The following is a 24,281-nucleotide window of genomic DNA, read 5'->3' as shown; positions in this document are numbered from 1 at the left end:
TATATCTTGGTCACCGGTGGAGTTAAGGTGTAGAGCTCCTGGTTATAGTATATCTTGGTCACCGGTGGAGTTAAGGTGTAGAGCTCCTGGTGATACTTGGAGCAAAGTCTCATGTTGTGTCGAGCCTTCTTAGTGGTTTAAAAATAGCTATTTTGATGCTATCATAGTAGTGTCCCTAGCACTCCCATTCAAAAGGCCATTTGACCGAAAAACGAAAATACGGTAAATCTTAAAAGTGGCGCTTCCGTCCTAATTACGCTTTTAAATGAAAGTTAGACTCGGGTACATTCACAAAATGTCCCTAGGTTGCATTTTGGCGAGAGTTACGCTTTAATATAAACTGTCCCTTTTTGAATAAATAAACTTCAAACAGAACTCAAGGTAAACGGAACACAGCTGTTCCAGAATGCTGTGACATCATAGAGACATTCTACAGGAAGTGGAACACTCAGCACACCTTTCTGTAGATCACACACATTGATTCACATTTCACTGGGAAGCGCTAAAGACGTGCTAGATGAGTGAAAGATGAGCGTCCAGAGTTTGTGTCCATATGGACTGAAGAGCTTGGTGGAGTGTATTTCCAGAGCGACACTTCTATCAAAACCAGCTGACATCCCAAACTTCTTGGTTGAGTATTTGTTAGAGGTGATCCACTTCAGGTGCTCTAACGTTAACCATGAAGCTGGTGACAAAGACGTCTCCTTCCAGTACCAAGACCTGTGGGGTAAGTTACATTACATTACATTTAGTTACATTACATTACATTAAGTTACATGTCATTTAGCTGACGCTTTTATCCAAAGCGACTTCCAATTAAGTGCTAACGTTAGTGTTATTATTATTGATGTGTGTGTGTGTGTGTGTGTGTGTGTGTGTGTGTGTGTGTGTGGTGTATGTATGTGTGTGTATATGTGTGTGTGTGTGTGTGTGTGGTGTGTGAGTGTGCGTGTGTGTATGTATGTGTGTGCATGTGAGTGTGGTGTATGTATGTGTGTGTATATGTGTGTGTGTGTGTGTGTGTGTGTGCATGTGTGTGTGTGTGGTGTGTGAGTGTGTGTGTGTGTGTGTGCATGTGTGGTGTGTGAGTGTGCGTGTGTGTGTATGTATGTGTGTGCATGTGAGTGTGGTGTATGTGTGTGTGTGTGGTGTGTGAGTGTGTGTGTGTGTGTGCATGTGTGTGTGTGTGTGGTGTGTGAGTGTGCGTGTGTGTGTATGTATGTGTGTGCATGTGTGTGTGGTGTATGTATGTGTGTGTGTGTGTGTGTGTGTGTGTGTGTGTGTGGTCTATGTATGTGTGTGTGTATATATGTGTGTGTGTGTGTGTGTGTATGTGAGTGTGTGTGTGTGTGGTGTGTATATGTGTGTGTGTGTGTGTGTATGTATGTGTGTGTGAGTGTGGTGTATGTGTGTGTCTTTGTCTGTGTGTGTTTGTTTGTGTGTGTGTGTGTGTCTTTGTCTGTGTGTGCGTGCGTGTGTGTGTGTGTGTCCGTGTCTGTGCGTGTCTTTTTTTGTGTTTGTCTGTGTGTGTGTGTGTGTGTGTGTGTGTGTGTGTGTGTGTGTGTGTGTGGTGTGTGTGTGTGTGTGTCTTTCAAACAATCCTGCATGTGCAAAAGAGGTCAAACGCAGCGTGCTGCTGTGAGGCTCTGTGTTGCGGGGAGTTACATAAGGTGCATCTCATAACCCTTAAATTGCCTCCTCCACTCGCCCACTTGCGTCCCTTCCTTGTGAAGCGTCACATGAATTCGTCAGCTGCATGGGCGGAGTTAGCAACGGCTTTCAGCTACACAGCTTCCAGGAAGGCTGCTCTCGTGTATCCTCGCTCATAGCTCCTCAGAGCAGGAATAAGAGCTTTGAGACGGCCTTCACGGAAGAGGGCCAGAACAACATCCGGTTCAGCCGAGGACCAAGGAGTCGAGGAGCTATCGAATAAGGGTTATGTGATGCACCTATAGACAAGCCATTGATTGCAGTTCACCAGCTCTGCTACCAACGGAGAGACTACGAGGCTCTGTACAGCAACTCGTAGGCCGAACGCTTCCGACAAAAAGCACAGTAAAGTCCCATAACATACAACCCAGTCTCATGGCAGTTCGTGTAAATGTCACGTTATTTTAAATTTATTGATACGTGTTCATGGGCACATTTTTCTCGTTTTTTACGTGTAAATGTCACGTTATTTTTACGTGTTCACGGGCATGTTTTTGTACCGGGAGACGGCCGAAAAGGTAATGTAAAAGTACCCTCCCCTCCCCTTTGGAAACTCACATTGATTTCTCTTTAACGATCAGCTCTGAAAACTGGAGGTTGGTTAGAGTCGAGAGAGGTGGAGACAAGGCTGACATATACGTATATATTGCCCCTAAAATATTTATTTCTAGTGTTCGGAATACCGTGAGCCTACATTAGCAACTTCTCTGTAGAAGAGAGATGCCAGTATTATCCGGCGAGCGCGAGGTCTTTTGTCTTGCGTCCGCCACAGTTATATATTTTAGCATGTATATTAGGCTTTTTTTCATTCCATACTTTTGATGTATTGTATACTATTAATACCACTGTATTATTTGCGTAGTTTAACTGATGCTGAATCTGGTATAAAACTCTAATGATCTTAAACATTATAGAGCTACTTTGGCTAAGAATTGGTAGACTTGAGTACTTGAAATACAAGCTGAGTCAAAGAAGAATAGAGCATAAAGAGATGTGTATTTTATTTATGCCTCATGTATGTTCTTGAAAGTTTTCTCTGTGTCTTACACATATTTTTGTAAATGCCTTTCCAGAGGAAAAGTTCTTGAGAAATAAGACTGGGACCGCAGTAAAACAACAGCTTCCAGTCGCCACCACAGAGACGTCTACACCAGCAGCAAAATGTCCATCTCTGATAGAGATAGAGGAGTTTTTAAAGACATTGTATTCTGATTATGGGTCTTGCAATGAAGAAAGTGTGGGAAAGGACATCAAGGCACCAGACAGAAAAGGTTTCCCCATTGTAACCCAACCGAAAGCTGCAACCCCATTAAAGCCAACTCCTCTCAAAGTAAAGACACATAAGGTGTCTTTCCTTTCCAGTCACAAGGAGAGTGGGAGAACAACGGATAAAACATCAGATACGAACCGTAAGCCCTCTCCAATTTCCAGTCATCCAAGACTGACGCCACCTCGCTGTGTGGTAAAACAATCAGAAAAGATGGCACGAGGAATGAAGCCTGCACCATCTCCCCGCGATAAAACCACGAAGACACGTAGAGTGTCCTCAGTAAGAAGTGGAAAAGCTGACATGGCTGAAACACGGCCCAAGCCTAAAGCCAGCCCCGCACCGGAACAAAGTGATGACTGTAAACCGTCTGCACCTTCTAGTCATCCTAAACCCAGGAAAGATATAACAGTGAACAGGGAAGTGGTGCCAGAAAGGACCAGCACCAGGCCTCTAGGACACAAAAATATGGGGCAACTGAGGTCAAGAGCAGGACCATCCAAATCCAGCATTCCCATGCCAGAGGGCACTACTGAACCTAGGGTACCAAGTCCAGAGAGCACCAGGAAACGGCCCACTACACCCAAGGTCTCTGTACCAGAGAGCACCAGGAAACGGCCCACTACACCCAAGGTCTCTGTACCAGAGAGCAACGGGAAACGGCCCACTACACCTAAGGTGTCTGTACCAGAGAGCAACGGGAAACGGCCCACTACACCTAAGGTGTCTGTACCAGAGAGCACCAGGAAACGGCCCACTACACCTAAGGTCTCTGTACCAGAGAGCACCAGGAAACGGCCCACTACACCTAAGGTCTCTGTACCAGAGAGCACCAGGAAACGGCCCACTACACCTAAGGTCTCTGTACCAGAGAGCAACGGGAAACGGCCCACTACACCTGAGGTCTCTGTACCAGAGAGCACCAGGAAACGGCCCACTACACCCAAGGTCTCTGTACCAGAGAGCAACGGGAAACGGCCCACTACACCTAAGGTGTCTGTACCAGAGAGCACCAGGAAACGGCCCACTACACCTAAGGTCTCTGTACCAGAGAGCACCAGGAAACGGCACACTACACCTAAGGTCTCTATACCAGAGAGTAAAAGAACAAAGGACCTAAACGAACAAGAGAGCACCAGAAAACGCTCCGCAACACCAAAGCTCTGTTTACCAGAGTGGACCAGTACAAAAAACCTAAACGGACCAGAGAAGACCAGAGAACAGGCTATCGTATATAGTGCACCAGAGAAGGCCGGAGCACCAAGGGTTCTGTGGTCCGAGAAGGCCATTGCAAGGCCAGTTGGGGGTGGCCAGGGTATAAGCTATAGGCAAGGTTGTGTGGCAGAGGGTGCAAACAACTTGGGTCAAGTTAAATATTCTGCTGTCACTTGCCCACAGTTAGCACATACCGTCCACATCATAAGGTATAAGCGTATGCTGCCACAATCCACAACTCTGGGCTTCAGTGATCATTCAGGAAGCACCCAACATCACTACGGGATACAATGATAATGCCAAACTAGTGCCCTTAATAAATACAGTCCTACTTCCTGTATGAAACTGATAAAAAAAATAATAAAACAGTTTGCATGTTCTCCCTGTGTCACTGTGGGTTTTTCGTGGTCCTCCGGCTTCCTAACCAGACACATAAAGCCTGTTGTATGGTTCTGCGGAGGCTCCACGCAGAGCTTCTCCATAGCATACGTTAGTGGCCTGATGTTTACACTTGTGCGCTGGTGTGTGCATTGAGCCGCCGTGTGTGTGTGTGTGTGTGTGTGTGGTAGAGCGAGGGAGAAGTGAGAAAGTGATGGTGATTATCTTCGGCGTGAGTAGTGACTCTAGAGTCATAGTGAGAGAAACTAAGTGTCTCCCCTGTTCTTTCCAAGGGGGTAAGCCTCTCCCCGGAAAGCGTAGCTCCTGTTGAGCCATTTTGATGCTACCTAGCCATCACCTCCCGTTAGCATCCCATTGACTGCCATTCATTTTGACGTCACTTTGACAGAGAATAACTTTACATCTGAAGAGTTTAAAGACTCTATTTGTCCATTGTTTATTTCTGAAGAAACACGACAATGTATAAAAGGCTCCATTACCTTGTACCTCACGTTATGGCTCCGTAGCAGACGTTTTTATAAAAATAGGCTAACGATTGGGTCATAACCACGAGACTTACTGTCTCATAGTAGAGGAATTACCGTATAGTACAGGAGAAGCTCTCAGGCAGTTTGGACTTCCATTAGCTGTTTAAGTTTAATTACTGTTAACTATCAATTTAGTGATCAATAATTAGCCTGTGTCTATGTTATCTCCTTACATATACCTACGCTCTCCGTCTCTGCTAGATTGGGAATGATTGAGATTTCTCTTGGCACAGCTACCAGAAGACTTCCAACTTTCAGACAGGTTGCTCACGTCACATCTACGTCTTCAAGCTCAGTTGGAGGCTGCTCAGTAACGCTCAGCCATCACCGGAAAAGTGACTTCTAATATCCTTCACTGGTCTCCAGAGACACGGGATCTATTGGTCCATTTTAAATATGTCAATGGTTCTTTCTGACCACGGTGAGAAATCTGTATCAGGAAAAGTTAACCCTCTCCTTGATTTCATGTTGTTTATGGAGAAGGAGAACCAGGAAAGGAGTCGGGGGAAATGCAACGCTACCAAGCCACGGCAAAGCGACGTGTAACGTGTAGTTACATTTTTCGAGAGGTGCACATCAGGCTACGGCGTAGGGTCCGGCGTAGACGCAGAGGGGTCTGCAGGGGTACGTCGTCGATTCGACGCAGAAGCATAAAACGGCCTTAAAACTAACCTAGGGGTTAATAACAGATGTGTACCCACTCTGTCGCTCTCTGGGACATGTTTTCATGCTAATTAAATGTGTTTGGAGCTTGAAACAAGCTAGCGTGGACCGCTGATTAGCTTACAATGCTAGTATTCGAGGCACAGGGAAAGTAAAAACAAATCGCTATTTATACCACTAAAAAGGCTCAAACTATCACCACACTTCCATGGTAGCATAATGAGGGTCCCTAAAGCATTGAGAACTTTCTAAGTGTACAGACAGTTTATTAAAAAGATTGTTTGCGTTCTTGTATACAGGCGGCCGCCGTCTTGGGAGCTACTTTTCATCATGTAGGGACCCTCATTATGCTACCGTCTGTCTATACCGTATGTGTACAAACTACCACACCAAAAAGAAAGAGAAAAATATTTATTAACTTAATGATTAAATAAGGTAGTGTCGACAAACTTACCTCAATTATAACCCGTTGTTTTATGAAAAAGCTTTTCGGAATCATTATACAGTCAGTGGGTTGCATTTTGAAGATTTTGTTTGTCCTCTTTTATTGTATTTGTTAAAATGGCACAGATTATGTGATGTTTTTACCTCCGTGCCTGCAACTGTTAAGGGTTCGACCAGCCCTGGACAGGAGAGAGAGAGAGACAGAGAGAGAGACAGAAAGAGAGACAGACAGACAGAGAGAGAGAAAGACAGAGAGAGAGAGAGAGAAAGAGAGAGAGAGAGAGAGAGAGAGAGAGAGAGAGAGAGAGAGAGAGAGAGAGAGAGAGAGAGAGAGAGAGAGAAAGCTCCATGTTTGCTCATCAAATATGAAACCGCCTACTTGGTGCCAGCAGCTCCCCAGGATAGATTTTAATTTTCGGTAATGCTGTGTGTAAGTCCCTCTATGTGTGTGTGTGTGTGTGTGTGTGTGTGTGTGTGTGTGTGCGCGTGTGCATGCGTGAAAGAGAGAGAGAGAGAGAGAGAGAGAGAGAGAGAGAGAGAGAGAGAGACTTGTCCTGTACTGAAGGGCAAGGGCAATCTAATCACACTGAAGAATGTTCTTGGCCAGGCTGTACCCTGTTCATGGTTGTGTATTAAGTAGTGTGTGTGTGTATGTGTGTGTGTGTGTGTGTGTGTGTGTGTTCTTGCTGAAAGAAGGTATGTAATTTGTCATGTTTCTGTGCATACTATTAAAGTATTGTTACTACTTGTTCCTGCTATATTTCCCTCTTATGATACGATATCATAGTCATACCCAAAGCAAAACGTCCCAGCTATCAGGTGGTGATGTCACTCCACCTGAAAAGGTCCAATGAGGCGAACTCTGGAGCATATCTGCTAGCAAGCCACATGCTAAAAAGGCAAGTTTTGAGGAAAATTCATTCATTAATAACCAATTTAAAAGTGGAAACTTGGATAGATCATCAGAATTTTATATGACTTGTATCTTGCTTGACTTATAGCAGGGTCTTGACTTGCTTGATTCACACCACAGTGGCTTGAGACTTGCTTACGGGTTAAGATTTGAGACTCGCCCGTGACTTACTCCCACCTCTGTCTCTCTTATATAAAAAGATACATTTCTGTTGCTGCAAAATTGGATTGTCAAACTGACCAACACTAATATAATAAGAGATCCATTCCTGGCGTCCGTGTATCGATACAGTATTGCCCACTATGCTGTATCGATGTTTCCCACCACCCCTAGTGCTACTGACATCCCATCAGCTGAGGTGGAGATCACACAGTGTCTGGTCTCACAAGTGTTCTGCACCGGAAGTGTGACTTACAAAGATAGGTACAGTGTGTTATACTCACACCTCAAAATATATGTGATAAAACACCAAGTGCATTTAAGCTCCAGGATCTTTTGCACAACATAATATTCAGCCAGACATAGAGCGGAGCCATTCGGTCCGTTGTGGCAACGCTGCCGAATATCCAGAAGTTAAAGCCTGAGCAAGAACAATCTTTGCTGAGTTGTGTTGGGGGCCATGATGTTGTGGCCCTCCTCCCCACAGGGTTCGGGAACAGTTTGATTTTCCAGCTCGCTCCGTTAGTGGTGAAGGAGTTGGCTAAGGCTAACGCTAGCGATGCTAAGCCGACGTCACGACCAAACGTTAACGATTGGTTATGGCAGATCCAGAGTGGCTCTGGGCAGATCCAATAGTAGATTCAACAGAGTACCCGGTCTGGTAGGACCAGGCTAATGGACCAGAGTCTGGTAGGACCAGGCTAGTGTACCAAAGTCTGGTAGGACCAGGCTAGTGTACCAGAGTCTGGTAGGACCAGGCTAATGGACCAGAGTCTGGTAGGACCAGGCTAGTGTACCAGAGTCTGGTAGGACCAGGCTAATGGACCAGAGTCTGATAGGACCAGGCTAGTGTACCAGAGTCTGGTAGGACCAGGCTAGTGTACCAGAGTCTGGTAGGACCAGGCTAGTGTACCAGAGTCTGGTAGGACCAGGCTAAAATCCAGTGTAGATGGGGTCCAAATTCAGTGCTCTATATTTAACTTGTTAGGTAATACAACATTTGAAATATACCCAACACTGCTGCCAGTCACAGTTACTATTTTATTTGTGAAACTTCAAAATTTCTGTTTGTCTGATTTCATTTGATTTACCTACAAATGTTCCTTCACTGCATTTAATCAATTCGCCCCCTGAGCTGTGTTCCCCTCGCTGTCGCTACACCTGTCATACGCATTTTAAATGTACCAAGGCTCAGTCCTTACCGCAGCGGCCCTTTGCTGCATGTCGCCCCCCTCTCTCTCACCCCCTTTCCTTTTCACCTGTCCTATCAATTAAAAGGCCAAAAAGCCCAAAAAATAATCTCAAAAAAAGAGTAACTTCTCACCAACATGTTCTCAGTTATTTAGGGATGGTTTCAGCAAAGCTGCAGTCTAAACTTTGCATGAAAGCTGCAGCTTTGCAACTCTGCATGAATCAACAACGCATGACAATAATATGGAAAAAGGGAACCAGTTTCACACACACACACACACACACACACACACACACACACACACACACACATACACACACACACACACACACACACACACACACACACACACACGCACACACAGTCTTTTACATACACACGTCAAAATATGCTTTCATAGTTCTTGCTGCTGTGTGACAATCCTGTCTCAACACTAGAGGCCAGCTGAAGAGGAGGAGGAGGAGGAGGAGGAGGAGGAGGGAGAGGAGGAGGCTTGTGCTTTGCTGAGTGGTGATTGGCCGTTGCCATACCAACGAGGGATGGGCCTGGCTAGGGACTGTTGGGGGAGGAGCCATAGGCTGATTATAAAACACTTGTGAGCAGCAGTTTCTCTTCTCCTGAGCTGTCTCCAGTGTGACTCTCTTTATTTAGTCTGTCGTGGTATCTGGCCTGTGAGGCGGCTCGCAGTGCTCTGCGTTAAGACAGGAAGGAGGGTGAAAGGGTGAGCTGCAGAGGACAAGTTTCTCCATCTTCCTGCGGAGCTGTCTGTCCATACCAGTGATTGAGCTGCCTGCATCTTGTGGATTTATCTCAGTGTGAAGGCGAAGGAAGCCTGAGTGGAGAGGCAGGAGGCTGCTTCCCCGCTCCGTCCCGCCTGTCTGTGTGGATGACCTGTGCTCTACTGTAAGTACTGCTGCAGACACATCACATGCACGCACACACACATTTTTCATAAGACATATTATCTCTGGCTGCAAAGATGAATCTAGTTGTAAACTATCACATTAATCGCCAACTATTTTGATAATCGGTTTGAGGAGAAATTTCTCTCAATTCCAGCTTCTTACATGTGAATATTTCTTTACTGCATTAGTGTAGTCTAATGTTTTGTAGTGGGTATACTGTACTGTATATATATATATAGTTTTGAGCATCAAAGACTTAATTTCCTCTATTCGGATACACTTTTATGCACCAATTTACGGTGGAAATACCTTTATTTATCCTATGTGTAGAAGAAAACACAAAGATGACAATTCAAAATATATCAAAACTATAATGGAAAGGGTATACGTGCAGTTTAGTTTCCCAAATTCACCATACAATGTCCTTAATTAATTATGAACCTGCTAAACCACCTGTGCTACCCTACCCCGACCCCTAACCTTAACCTTAACCCTAACCCTAACCCTAACCCTAACCCTTAACCCTAACCTTAACCTGTCTCAAATAAGACCCTCATCATTTGGGACACTCATTTTTTGGAAGATAATTTGTGACACTAAACTGCACGTAAGCCATGGAAAGTATGTTGTTGCGTGTCATTCGGCATTTTGAAGAGGGTATATGGAAATCCTGGAGCTTTCTAAGTGGGTATACTGCGTACTGGCAGTAACCTGATTATCTTTGAGTTGTGGACAAACATTTGAGCGTCATTTTAGGCTTTTGGGAAACACTGATAGACATTTTTCACCATTTTCCGACAGTTTATAGACCAAACAACTAGATAGATAGATAGATAGATAGATAGATTTTTATATTATTGAAAATGGGAAATAATTTTGCAGCAGCAAAAAATATGAGACACATACAGAGTAAACATTAAATAATAGAAAAACAATATGCATGAAATCATAATAGAATACCACACAATCAATATTTTTGAAATATATACAATTTGGAAATAAAATGTACAGCTGTTTCAATAGATATAGATAGACTAGATATAGATAAACTTAATGTGCAAGTTGGGGAGTATCCCCAACTTTTCGATTAACCGAGAAAGTAATCGACAGATTAATCGACAATGGAAATAATGGTTAGTTGCAGCCCTTTATTCACCACCTTACAGTTTGGGTCAGGGGAGTCAGAGACAGGCCTACATGTTGCAGATTTGAGCCTGAGCATGTGCTTTTGTTCATTATTTTTTTATCAGCACTCCTCATTAGCTTACTGGATCTCAGGGGGTCTTCCTGCGCTCCACTGGTGTCTACTAATTTGCTACTTTACACACGGTTGCTAGTTAATGGGAGAAAACACATATTGTTCCATACAAAACTATAGAGGGTTTTCACGACGAGTCATCAGACCCGAAGGCGCCATATTGGAGGTACTCCACATCACAACAAAGCACAGGCACTGAAGTAGATCCCCAACGGCGTCAAGGAAAATGGTTAATTATTGGCGTGTTTTAGGTTGTACCAATAGGTCAGACCTAGAAAAACATTTGGAATATTATCGACTTCCAAAAGTTATTAAAAACCAGGGAGAGGAATGCCAGAAGTTATCAGAGGAAAGGAGGCGCTTGTGGTTGGAAAAGCTCAACCAGGATCTACGAGGGGAAAAATCTGTCTTGTTCGGTCTTTGAAATGAAAAAAAAAACTATTGAGAGTCACTTAAGGCTACACCTTGAGCTTGAACTTTGGCCTTCACAACACAACGGTCGTTAATGACTTAGTACTGCGTCTCCCTCACCCATCCACACCCCATCTGGTTATAAGCCTCCAAACTTTTGTAGGATTTAAGGTCTTCCGCTGTCTATGGGCTCGGTGAGAACACCAGGTAGTTGGCTATATCTATATCTATATATATCTATATATATATATATAGATATATATAACTATATCGGGATATGCAGCTGAAGGAAGAATCACCGGGTCGCCATGGGTCCAAGAAGAGGGAGCCAACTTGTAGGGATCTGCACCGCCAGTAAACTGTAATTTCTCGAAATATCGCGCCTTTTCTTGTGGTCCAAGTCCTTCCCTATATGCCTTTGCATCTTGGACGCGTTTTGATGAGCTTTTCTGTTGTTTAGACATAAAGTATTAAAGTATCCAAAGTGCACAATACTCCATTACTCCATTCAGTTGTTTACACTGAGTGCCTCCAATATGGCCGCGCATCCAGGTTACTGCCCAGAACGTGACATTGGTGAAAACCCTCTATTGGCCATATTGATCGTTCTTTCACTAATTGGAATCACAAAAATAGAGCTGCAACGATAAGTCGATTGAAAGAAATATAATCGCCAACTATTTTGATAACCGATTAATCGTTAAAGTAATTCTTCATGCAAAAAAACCGCAGAAAATGCTGTTTTCAGCCTCTCAAAAATGGAGATTTCCTCATCTTTTCTGTTTTAATGTCATATTAAACTTACCGCGATACTATGCTTTATCGATTTTTTTCTCCTACCCATAGTGTCTTCTGTTCACTGCTATATGAACATCTACGGATATCTGAAACCAACGCACCAACCCACTCACTCATTCATCTCTCCGATGAGCCTCATGCATTAGTACTCACGTGTAAACTGACACTGGAACAGTTGTAATGTAGGAAGGGCCTCAAATACACAGAAGTCTGTACATATTAACCTCTGTACACAGAACTCTGTTTACCTACAGTATAATGGTGTGTGTGTGTGTGTGTGTTTGTGTGTCTTTGTCTGTGTATTTGTGTGTATTTGTGTGTGTGTGTGTGTGTGTTTGTGTGTCTTTGTCTGTGTGTCTGTGTGTGTGTGCATGTTTGTGTGTTTGTTTCTTTGTCTTTGTGTCTGTGTGTTTGTGTGTTTGTATGTCTGTGTCTCTGTGTCTCTGTGTGTGTCTGCGTGTGTGTGTGTGTGTCTGTGTGTGTGTCTGTGTGTCTGTCTGTGTGTTTGTGTGTGTCTATGTGTCTCTGTGTGTCTGTGTGTATGTCTCTGTGTGTATGTGTGTGTGTCTGTGTGTTTGTGTGTATGTGTCTGTCTCTGTGTGTGTGTGTGTGTGTGTGTGTGTGTGAAACTGGTTCCCTTTTTCCATATTATTGTCATGCGTTGTTGATTCATGCAGAGTTGCAAAGCTGCAGCTTTCATGCAAAGTTTAGACTGCAGCTTTGCTGAAACCATCCCTAAATAACTGAGAACATGTTGGTGAGAAGTTACTCTTTTTTTGAGATTATTTTTGGGGCTTTTTGGCCTTTTAATTGATAGGACAGCTGAAAAGGAAAGGGGGTGAGAGAGAGGGGGGCGACATGCAGCAAAGGGCCGCTGCAGTAAGGACTGAACCTTGGTACATTTAAAATGCGTATGACAGGTGTAGCGACAGCGAGGGGAACACAGCTCAGGGGGCGAATTGATTAAATGTAGTGAAGGAACATTTGTAGGTAAATCAAATGAAATCAGACAAACAGAAATTTAGAAGTTTCACAAATAAAATAGTAACTGTGACTGGCAGCAGTGTTGGGTTTATTTCAAATGTTGTATTACCTAACAAGTTAAATATAGAGCACTGAATTTGGACCCCATCTACACTGGGTTTTAGCCTGGTCCTACCAGACTCTGGTCCACTAGCCTGGTCCTACCAGACTCTGGTCCATTAGCCTGGTCCTACCAGACTCTGGTCCACTAGCCTGGTCCTACCAGACTCTGGTACACTAGCCTGGTCCTACCAGACTCTGGTACATTAGCCTGGTCCTACCAGACTCTGGTACATTAGCCTGGTCCTACCAGACTCTGGTCCATTAGCCTGGTCCTACCAGACCGGGTACTCTGTTGAAGTTTAAAACTATTGGATCTGCCCAGAGCCACTTTGGATCTGCCATAACCAATCGCTAACGTTTGGTTGTGACGTCGACTTAGCATCGCTAGCGTTAGCCTTAGCCAACTCCTTCACCACTAACGGAGCGAGCTGGAAAATCAAACTGTTCCTGAACCCCGTGGGGAGGAGGGCCACAACATCACGGCCACCAACACAACTCAGCAAAGATTGTTCTTGCTCGGGCTTTAACTTCTGGATATTCGGCAGCGTTGCCACAACAGACCGAATGGCTCCACTCGCATCTTTCTCCGCCGCCATTACGGAACTACAACTCAAACTAGAGCACGGCCTCAACGCCATCGTTCTCAGCCACTCCCTCTGTTTGCTGATTGGACCGCCAAATATTTGACCGGAGAAAACCCAAGAATATACCGCAAACCCAGACGTAGTACTGAAGGGAAATGAAAAATTGAGCGGAAGTACGTAGGAGGGCAGAGCCAGGCTGACTGGGTTTAGGATTAATACAAAATGATCGTAATATGCCAAACATAGCCATCATGTTACTAAACATTTCATTCTTTCTCCCTTTTTTGTCTTGTCTGTCTTAATTTTGGTTTTCAAAATGGTCACGAATAGGGCTTGGTGCTAATGTACCCGCCTACCTCAGCACGCGAACACTACCTGTCGGGGTCAGCCGAGGCCACGGTTGCGTCTGTAGGAGTATAAACATTTAGAGGTTTGTAAAAGGAGAAGAGAGAGCGCACAGCAGGACAATAGACTTGTTAAAAACCGTGTGCTCTGTGCATTCTGCTTCCCGTCGCCAGATGCTGACTCTACTTGAGTGCTCGCTCCAAACCACTTTGAATTAATCTTCTACACCCCTACTTAGCTACTAAACCACCTACTCTTTTGATGTCTGTGTCTTAATCCGTTGCATGTTTTCATACAAAAGGAGCTTTACACACAACCTAATCAGAGATAAATATTTTATGACTGTAGTGTTATACATTTTATTTATATGTCTTGATTTCGGTGGTCATTTACATTTAAAAGCATTGTAAATGTGGTTCTTTGAGTTAATTGGAGCACACCACAGTCCATGTTAATCAGATTAAAGGTGCTCTAAGCGATGTTGGGTGACGTCACTTCTTGTTGACGTTCGAAGTATTTTCAAACAAAAAAGACTAGCTCGCCCCTCCCTCCTCCTCATCCCGTCCCTAACCCCCAACCCCCACCCCCAAATCCTTCTTGTTGGTTGTTATGTTTGGTGGTGCAGGTTGGCCAGTTTGTTTTTGTTGCTGTTTGTGGAGCCTGGGCTGTCTACAGAGACTTTGTAGAGACTACAGAGATTTTTTTACAGTGAGTTCAGGGGACAGGCAACTAGCAGATAGTGAGGAGATAATTTTTACAGTGTGTTCAGGGGACAGGCAGCTAGCAGATAGTGAGGAGATATTTTTTACAGTGTGTTCAGGGGACAGGCAGCTAGTAGATAGTGAGGAGATGTTTTTTACAGTGTGTTCAGGGGACAGGCAGCTAGCAGATAGTGAGGAGATGTTTTTTACAGTGTGTTCAGGAGACAGGCAGCTAGCGGATAGTGAGGAGATGTTTGCTGTATGTGACAAAAAATGTTGTAGCCTAAAAAACGCGTGACATCGCTTAGAGCACCTTTTAAACAGAATTTCCCACAAAATTATGGCTAGTGAAAATGCTGAGTGGCTAGTAATTTTGGAAAACCACCAGCCACAGTGTCTGGTGAGCTAAAAAGTTAATGTCAAGCCTTGGTCATAATCTTGATTCTAGTTATCCTTATGGCGCTAGCAGAGCTCATGTAAACCTTCATCACATGATAATAGTACAGTTACGTTTGCCTCTGTGAATGCTTGTTACTGTCATTTTGAGTCCAAAGTAGCAATCTTTTGCCTTAACATGCTGCAGCTGAAGCACAACAGTACTGTTTACATAAGCTTATTATTGAGTCCCTGATTCATCGCACAGCCCTGGGCCCACTCAGCCAGGATAATGTGAAGATAGACCTTACTGTATTTAACAATAGCCCTTGCACAAGCACTGAACCCCACTCACAGATGAACAAACACAAGCAATCATTTGGTCAAACACAGCAAATGGAAGGCTGTTTGCATTTTACACAGCACCGAGTCTCCTGGCTACTGTGATGAAACCCTGAAAGCATGTTTTGTGAAAAAATATCCATGTCCATAACCTGAGACTCCATAGGTCCTTATGTGGCTAAATTATACTGCAATGGCTGCGTTCAAGTGGTGGAGCCTGTTTCCCAAACAACACAAAGATCACTAACACATGGGGCCCTATTTTAATGATCTAAGCGCACGGTGTGAAGTGCCTGGCGCAGGTGCGTTTAGTGTACAAATCTAATTTTGCTAGTTTGACGGCGGAAAAAAGGGTCCGTGTGCCGGGTGCATGGTTCTAAAGGGTTGTACTTAGTGTCTTCATTAATCAGAGTTGTGTTTTGGGCGTGACATGCAATCAACCAATCAGAGATCATCTCCCATTCCCTTTTAAAAGCCAGGCGTGTTTGGACCTTGGAGCATTGCTATTATGATGGAGGATTTGCACCGTAATATTTTTATTTGTAATCTTCTGCATGTGTGTGTGCTGCTGTGCGTCCCTGTGTGTGTAACAAGCATAGTGTGCACGCGCTGTGCACGAGCCTAGGAGCATTTTACTAATTTGCTGTTAAAATAACAATGAAATGCTGCGTTATTGACTTTAGACCAGGTTTTTGTTGGTCAATGGCACGATCACTTTCCGCTGCCTCAAGATAGCAATACGCCCAGAATGCACCTGAACACACCTCCCTGTAAGACCAGCATGCCCAGAATGCACCTGAACACACCTCCCTGTAAGACCAGCACGCCCAGAATGCACCTGAACACACCTCCCTGTAAGACCAGCACGCCCAGAATGCACCTGAACACACCTCCCTGAAGACAGCACACCCAGAATGCACCTGAACACACCTCCCTGAAGACAGCACACCCAGAATGCACCTGAACACACCTCCCTGTAAGACCAGCACGCCCATGGGCCACAGATGGGCGCAGGTGCATTTGGGAAACTGGATGGGAAACTGGATGGGAAACTGACAACTGCGTCTGTCTTAAACTAGCAAAGACACTTGCGTCGGGCTTTGCGCTTCGCCGGGTGCAAGATAGGACCCCAAGATATCTTGGTTCAGTCAGTGTCACTGACACTACAGAGTTTCTAGGTAAATCAGTTTTACTCTCATTGTTGCCATTTTAAGATGCCAGCATGCAAAATTGGCAGTAGAACAAATGAACATTGTGTTCCAGTGTGTTCTTGTTACTTTTCACTCTCTTCTCACTCTACTGCTTAACTACAAGAAGCTATATCATCACATTATTGCTCTATTTTAATTGGACAGTACCAGTAGCCTGGGAAAACCCTGACGAACTTCCGGCAAATTAGAGATTTGGTCTGCAAGTCAGTCTGGCCAAGAGCCCATTCAAGCCCATTTCCAATTTTTCCAAATCGAGGCACCAATCACAACCGTTGAGGCAGGCTTTACACCAATCACAACCACTGAGGCGGGCTTTACACCAATCACAACCATTGAGGCGGGCTTTACACCAATCACAACCATTGAGGCGGGCTCTACACCAATCACAACCGTTGAGACGGGCTCTACACCAATCACAACCATTGAGGAGGGCTCTACACCAATCACAACCATTGAGGAGGGCTTTACACCAATCACAACTGTTGAGACGGGCTCTACACCAATCACAACCGTTGAGGCGGCTTTACACGATGACGATAGCGCAGCGACGACGAGCAGCTTCTTGTTTACATTCAACATGACGGCCACCAAAGCGCAGCAACCCGTTGATGCCGCTGTCGCTGCTACGTCACCTGGATCGTTGCTCTGATTGGTTGAAGGACTATCCAATTGCGCCCAGAGGCATTTGAGCGGCATCCGTGTGACGCCCCTTTGGAAATGGGCTGTGAATGAAGCTTCCCCAGAACCCCTCTCAGTTACAGCTGAGAAGGTCTGGGGTCAGCCAGGCTACAGTACCAGGGCTGCAATTAACGATTATTTTCATTATTGATTAATCATTTGGTCTATAAAATGTCAAAATAGTGAAAAATGTCCATTATAGTTTATCAAAGTCCGAGGTGATGTCTTTAAATGTCTTGTTTTGTTGATCCAAAACTCAAAGATATTCAGTTTAATATGATATAAGACAGAAAAGAGCAGGAGAGGCTAAAAACTGCATTTTCTGCCATTTTTGCATACAAAATTACTTTAACAATTATTTTTCTTTTGATCGACTAATCGCTGCTGCTTTAGACGGTACTTCTCCATAGGTCAGTGTACAGTTAAATGAACCAGAATAAACCCACAAAGAAGTGAGAGCTAGTCTAGTACATACTGATGAAGTAGTACATGCACACAGCTCGCCCAAAGCAATTAAGTATTATTAACTCACAATGGCAAGCGTCATTTCCACACTTCCCATTCATTGTCTATGTAAGCAGCCAGGCAATGCATTCTGCAACTTTCGAAGAGCGGGGCATTGAGTTGCCTTGCTCCTCATTTGCATAAAGTTAAATTCAGACCCTTGAAAATCTTTTAAATTGTCAATATAAAAATAAAGACTGATTCAGTAACTGCATAGCATATTTCTCGCATAAAATGCTTTGAGAAACACATTTTGGTGAACTATTTTTGTAAAATAAGAAAGTTTCCATATAGCGAAAGAAAGGGTTTAGAAATTTGGGAGCAGACAGCCCACGGGTGAAGCATTCGTCCAATCAGATGCAGCCATCCCGGTTGTAGGCGGGTGTAGCCTGTTTTCTTTGCTCGTCAGTGGTCATTGAAGAGAAATTGATATCTGCTAGTGGCAAGCCCATCAAGCGTCCAATGCTGGGAAGCAGCGCGATTCCTGATGTCAAAAAAACACCACTGTGGGGGCGGGCTCTAGCTCACCCAGTAAGAGCGTTAGCCCCATGTTGGCTGAGTCCTTCAGCGGCGCGGGTTCGAATCCGACCTGTTGCCCTTTGCTACGTGTTGTCCCCCATCTCTCTCCCCCTTTCCAGTCTATCCACTGTAGGGCTGCAACTACCGATTATTTTCATTGTCGATTATTTTCTCGATTAATCGATTAGTTGTTTGATCTATAAAAATGTCAAAACATGGTGAAAAATGTGGATCAGTGTTTCCCAAAGCCTAAGAGGACGTCCTCAAATGTCTTGTTTTGTCCAAAACTCAAAAGATCTTCAGTTAACTGTCCCAGAGGAGAGAAGACACTAGAAGATATTCACATTTAACAAGCTGGAATCAGAGAAATCTTAATTTTTTTTAACAAAAAAATGACTCAAACGATTCCTCGATTATCAAAATAGTTGGCGATTAATTTAATAGTTGACAACTAATCGATTAATCGATTCATCGTTGCACCTCTAATCCACTGTCACTGTATATTAAAGAGAAAAGCCCCCCAAAAAATAATCAAAAACAAAACGGACACGTAGCAGAACAGGATGCCCTGCAGAGTTTTCTTGTAAAGTTGTTTTACATTCATTATGTTTATCACATTATTTTAGTTTACATTCAGTGTTACTCACCAAAACTCAACGTGTGAATGCAGTTCCTTTCTCATCAAACATTTGCAAACCTGATCATTAATAGTGCATTGTTAACATACATGTTTACTAATAGAGGTGTTGAAATTATTCAAATTGATGCATGGAATCATGGACATGAACGATGCTGCATCGATAATCGGCTGGGCCATAATCGATTATTTCTGTTTACAATTTAATGTAGGCCTAACAACCTTTCTGTTTACATATTCTGGTATGTTTTGCACATTCAGGAAGAGCCATGTGCTCAGTGCTGTAGTTTTCATGTATCCAATTTATTTAGTATCAGAGCACTGCAGAATGTTTGGTTTTTGAAGCTTGAAAAGCTATGAATTAAATATCCTATATGGCTTTAATAGAAAAATGTATTTGACGCATCGAGATATCGAATCGAAGACATAATAATCGTAATCAAATTGGGAGATCAGTGAAGATTCACACCTCTATTTACTACTGTAGCTTAAAGTCTTCTCTTCCTGTGTCTTTGCTGGCACATTGCTTTACATCTTTGCACATTACAACAACCAACGGTTGATCGGCTGAATAGCATGAAGACATCATAAGGAATTACAATTGGTACATTTAGTGTATTGTTTGACATGGTCAAGTTTCTGCTTCAGCACCAAACCATGTTTGGGTACTGTCTTTTGGCGCTTACCCACTGCTAGTACGGCTGTGGTAGCAAAAACACCACCGCTGGCTAAACTATTTAAAAATGGCAGGTTTGTTCAGGACCCCCCCGTCTGTCGCTAGCAATGATGACGCAGTGATTAGTGACGATTCTCTCCGACCAATCAGGAGTCTGCAGGTTTGCACGTCACCTTTTGGTATCGCCTCAGCTCGCTGGGAACCTGGACGGAGGTGATACTAAATGAAGTACCTGCTAGCAGGTACCAGGGACTTTTATCAGAACGGAAAACCTAAAAAGGAGAGTAGAGTCGAGCTGAGTCGAGCAGGTACCGTGTAGTGGAAAAACGCCATTAGTGTGCATGAGCAGCAGCCACATACTCCATCCTGTGCCACTGCTGCTGCCAGGGTTGCATTGAATTATTAAAAAAAGATCTGAAGGACCTAAAGTGTTGCTGGGCATGCTACTCACGCCCAATACGCTTCAAAAGCTCTTCACAGGTGGGCGGGCGGGTGACGCATTCACAGCCGAGATATCCAGCTGATTTAAAAATCTCCACACTATCTGTTGCTGTCAACGCTTTAGAAGGAATGATGTTGTTTTCAGGGTACACTGGACAAACACAAATGTTGTGACAGGTGGAGGAGAGACGCTGCTTGATGATTGGTTGGGCATCCTGGAGTTCAGGATTAGCTTCTCTGTGCAGGAGGGTAGTCGTCGTGCATGCTGTGTGTTTAAGCGCTTTAGATAATTGCAGCCCTCTTTCTCCCAAGTTGCTAGTCTAGTGATGCAGCTGAGAGGGCTTATTAGAGGTTGGCTCGCACACTGACACAGGCAGAAGCAACCATGGGGAACGTATAATGTGTTGTATTGTGTGCGAGTGGTGTGAGGTAAGCTGTGAGTCACAAAGCTGCTCCTGTCAGAAGCAGGACCAAAAGCCAAAACCTGAGAGATAACACATCAGAGAAACCACACATACATAATGTGACGTAAAGCAATCTGACAGACGTAAAGGTCTAAAACTCTGAGGCTATTTCTATCTGCACTATTAAGTCTTGTGTAGCTAATGTAATGGCCATGGCTTGTTTTGTCTGCTTAGTCAAATAATTAAGAAGTAATTCTGGGCTTTTTAAAAAAAAAAAAAAGTCTTTAACCATGTAAGAAAGACCTAATGATCACTTATGGAATTGGAAAATAATAGGGCTGTGTATTGGCAATAATCTGGCGATACAATACGCCCTTAAAAAAGCCCAGAGCATACTAAAGGATCCATCTCACCCCAGACGCTCTCTGTTTGAACTACTGGGAGACATTTAAGGACCACGTGTAACAACACCTGCATAGGATCGCTACATCTGAATATCACACCTGTGGGACAGGTACAGGATGGCAAAAACAACTGCAAGAACTGACCAGTCTGGTGCAGAACATGAGGAGGAGCTGCACTGCAGTACTTAATGCAGCTGGTTCACACCAGATACTGAGGGCTAATTTTGATTTTGCTTGAGTATATAAAAAGTTAGCCAATGCATCACTGAATGTTGGTGTGACAGCAATTGTCTAGGGCGTTTCTAATGTAGTACTTGTAGTGCTTAGGGTTAGATACATTAATGAATGGAATGCACATGGATGCCAATAACGCACTGATATGGTTTGCTGCAGCAATACTTATCAGAGCAGAGGTGAATTAGTTAAGAGTTGTCAGTGTTCACTGTGTACGAGGGGGAACGTGGAAATTACTCTTGAAAAAGATGAAGCCCCGTTGCAGTTCAGAAAGCTTCGGCTGAATTTAATATTTCTTCCAGCAAACAAAGTTTTCCAATCTAATTCTTAGTTTGCCCTTTTGGTCTCGCTCCAATACTTTCATGCTTTCGCATTTTGTCACAAGAGATGTCTATTAGACAGAGCCTGTCTGGGGATGATAACCGTCTGTCTTGCTGCTATCTCCCCTGAAAATGAATTTAAAAAAGAATCCCTCTTTCTCTTTTTATTTCCTGACTCTTCCTCTTTGATTCTCCTTCACCACTGAAGCTTTACCCTCCTCTACCTTCACTGTCTTCGTCCCAATGAGCACAGTTTGTAACTAAAGTTGTAACAGATGAGTGTAGTGGAGTAAAAAGTACAATATCTCTCTCTGAAATGTAGCAGAGTAGAAGTAGAAAGTGGTATGAAAAGAAAAGACTAACTAAAGTACAAGTACCTCCAATTTGTTCTGGAGTACAGTACTTAGTTACATCCCACCACTGAGAAGGAGAACGGGTTGACAACCACCACATGTGTGGCCTGTTGCACAAACCATGGTGTCCTGTGATAATAGGCCAGTCTGATGTTGACCCCCCAGCAGCGTTGTTATCCACTCACAGCCAGTGCACACAGTAGATCAACTGTTCACATGGGCACAGTGGGTGACATGTAGACACACACAGAGAGGATAGACACAGGGTTGTATTGTTGCTGTCAACACTGTTGTCAAATGTTCTGCTATTGACAGCGTTGTCATGAGTAGGGATGCACCGATCCGACTTTTTCAGTCCCGATACCGATGCCTGGGCTTTGTGTATCTGTCGATACTGATCCGATACCGTTGTTGAATTAATAATACGTTGTATACCTCCACCTTATACCTTCCATCCACCATGTGGAAGAGACTAAAGGCACCAGACTTTCCTAACTAAGACAAAATAACAGATGTAATGTATTGAATTCTTATTTATTTGTACACTCAACTATTCCAGCATGCGACACACGTGCAACAGAGGGGAAAAAACTCGGCTCGTGGATCTGTTAATTTTTCCGATCCCCAATCCAGCTATTTTGTCAATATCAGGACCGATATCCGATCTTAATATTGGGTCGGTGCACCCCTAGTTATGAGCACCTTACTTAACTATTCTGAGGAAAATTCTCAGGAGAAGTGAGTTGGATGAGGAGCCAAGGACAACATAAACAATTGAAGAAAAACATAACTATGTCTGGCAGAGAAATGGGACTGTGGTGGACAGCCATATATAACAGAGCAAATAAGGCAGTTATTGTTGTCTAGGGAGGACCGACTCCAAGAAAAGAAGGAATGGAAGGAAACAAAAGGTCATCTTTACTATGGCTACAGGCCGGACACATCGAGAAGAAGAGGAGAATGTGACATCGTATTTCTGACTACATGCTTTGTGTAACTAATCATAAAAGATGTCAGGCAAGAATAGAATTTTTTATAATTGTTTAAAGGGACATGGCCTCCAGCACAAGCTCAAGGTTGATAACTTTCTGTCTAGGCTTGAAGGTCCCATGACATGCTGCTTTTTGGATGCTTTTATATAGACCTTAGTGGTCCCTTAATATCTGAAGTCTCTTTTATATAGACCTTAGTGGTCCCCTAATACTGTATCTGAAGTCTCTTTTATATAGACCTTAGTGGTCCCCTAATACTGTATCTGAAGTCTTTTATATAGACCTTAGTGGTCCCCTAATACTGTATCTGAAGTCTCTTTTATATAGACCTTAGTGGTCCCCTAATACTGTATCTGAAGTCTCTTTTATATAGGCCTTAGTGGTCCCCTAATACTGTATCTGAAGTCTCTTTATATAGACCTTAGTGGTCCCCTAATACTGTATCTGAAGTCTCTTTATATAGACCTTAGTGGTCCCCTAATACTGTATCTGAAGTCTCTTTTATATAGGCCTTTGTGGTCCCCTAATACTGTATCTGAAGTCTCTTTATATAGACCTTAGTGGTCCCCTAATACTGTATCTGAAGTCTCTTTTATATAGGCCTTTGTGGTCCCCTAATACTGTATCTGAAGTCTCTTTTATATATCAGAATCAGAATCAGAATCAGAAAGGGCTTTATTGCCAAGTACGTTGCACATACGAGGAATTTGTCATGGTGTTGTTGGAGCATGTCACACATACAAATATAAGAAGGATAAAAAGAATATAAACAATATAAGTATAAACATATACACTCAGTATGTATTAATAACGATAAAATAAATTTAAATAAATAGTAAAATAAGTTAAACAGTAGTAAAAAGGAACGCTACACCACTGCTTAACTTATTTTACTATTTATTTAAATTTATTTTATCGTTATTAATACTTACTGTGTGTATATGTTTATACTTATATTGTTTATATTCTTTTTATCCTTCTTATATTTGTATGTGTGACATGCTCCAACAACACCATGACAAATTCCTCGTATGTGCAACGTACTTGGCAATAAAGCCCTTTCTGATTCTGATTCTGATTCTGATTCTGAGTAGGTACAGTGGCATGAGGAGCCAGAGGAGTAGTTTGGAGAGAGTCAGGATGGATTCCGGGCCTTGTTTAGAAGGCTAGTGGCGGAGGGGAAAAAACTGTTTATGTGGCGTGAGGTTTTGGTCCTGATGGACCTCAGCCTCCTGCCAGAGGGGAGTGGCTCAAAGAGCTTGTGTCCGGGGTGGGAGGGGTCAGCCACAATCTTTCCAGCACGCTTCAGAGTCCTGGTGGCATATAGGTCCTGGAGCGGCGGCAGATTGCAGCCAATCACCTTCTCAGATGACCAAATGACACGCTGCAGTCTGCCCTTGTCCTTAGCAGTGGCAGCAGCGTACCAGATGGTGATGGAGGATGTGAGGATGGACTCAATGATGGCTGTGTAGAAGTGCACCATCATTGTCTTTGGCAGGTTGAATTTCTTCAGCTGCCGCAGGAAGTACATCCTCTGTTGTGCTTATTAGGCCTTAGTGCTCCCCTAATACTGTATCTGAAGTCTCTTTTATATAGGCCTTAGTGGTCCCCTAA

General features: G+C 43.6%; 2 protein-coding genes across 3 annotated transcripts in view; both read left to right on the top strand.

Annotated features, from left to right (window-relative positions):
* The first annotated feature begins 467 nt into the window (after window positions 1-467).
* On the top strand, window positions 468-4,550 carry LOC116053767 (proteoglycan 4-like). Of its 2 annotated transcripts, XM_036002629.1 has the most exons (3): window positions 468-727; window positions 2,784-3,288; window positions 3,388-4,550. In XM_036002629.1, exons 1-3 carry the CDS (start codon window positions 529-531, stop codon window positions 4,484-4,486), a joined length of 1,803 nt encoding a protein of 600 aa, XP_035858522.1. In that variant the 5' UTR covers window positions 468-528; the 3' UTR covers window positions 4,487-4,550. The 2 variants fall into 2 exon arrangements, with proteins under 2 accessions (XP_035858522.1, XP_031160789.1); XM_031304929.2 differs by having other exon boundaries at window positions 2,784-4,550.
* Window positions 4,551-9,099: 4,549 nt separating this feature from the next.
* The window catches only part of cdk18 (cyclin dependent kinase 18), a 79,015-nt gene continuing 63,833 nt past the window's right edge, over window positions 9,100-24,281 (top strand). Inside the window, exon 1 of the mRNA XM_031304935.2 lies at window positions 9,100-9,392. The gene's annotated coding sequence lies outside the window, so the exon portion shown is untranslated. The remainder of the gene's footprint in view (window positions 9,393-24,281) is intronic.

Source organism: Sander lucioperca, chromosome 6 (assembly GCF_008315115.2).
Source record: "Sander lucioperca isolate FBNREF2018 chromosome 6, SLUC_FBN_1.2, whole genome shotgun sequence".
Lineage (NCBI taxonomy): Eukaryota > Metazoa > Chordata > Actinopteri > Perciformes > Percidae > Sander > Sander lucioperca.
This window is presented reverse-complemented; position numbering and strand designations above follow the sequence as displayed.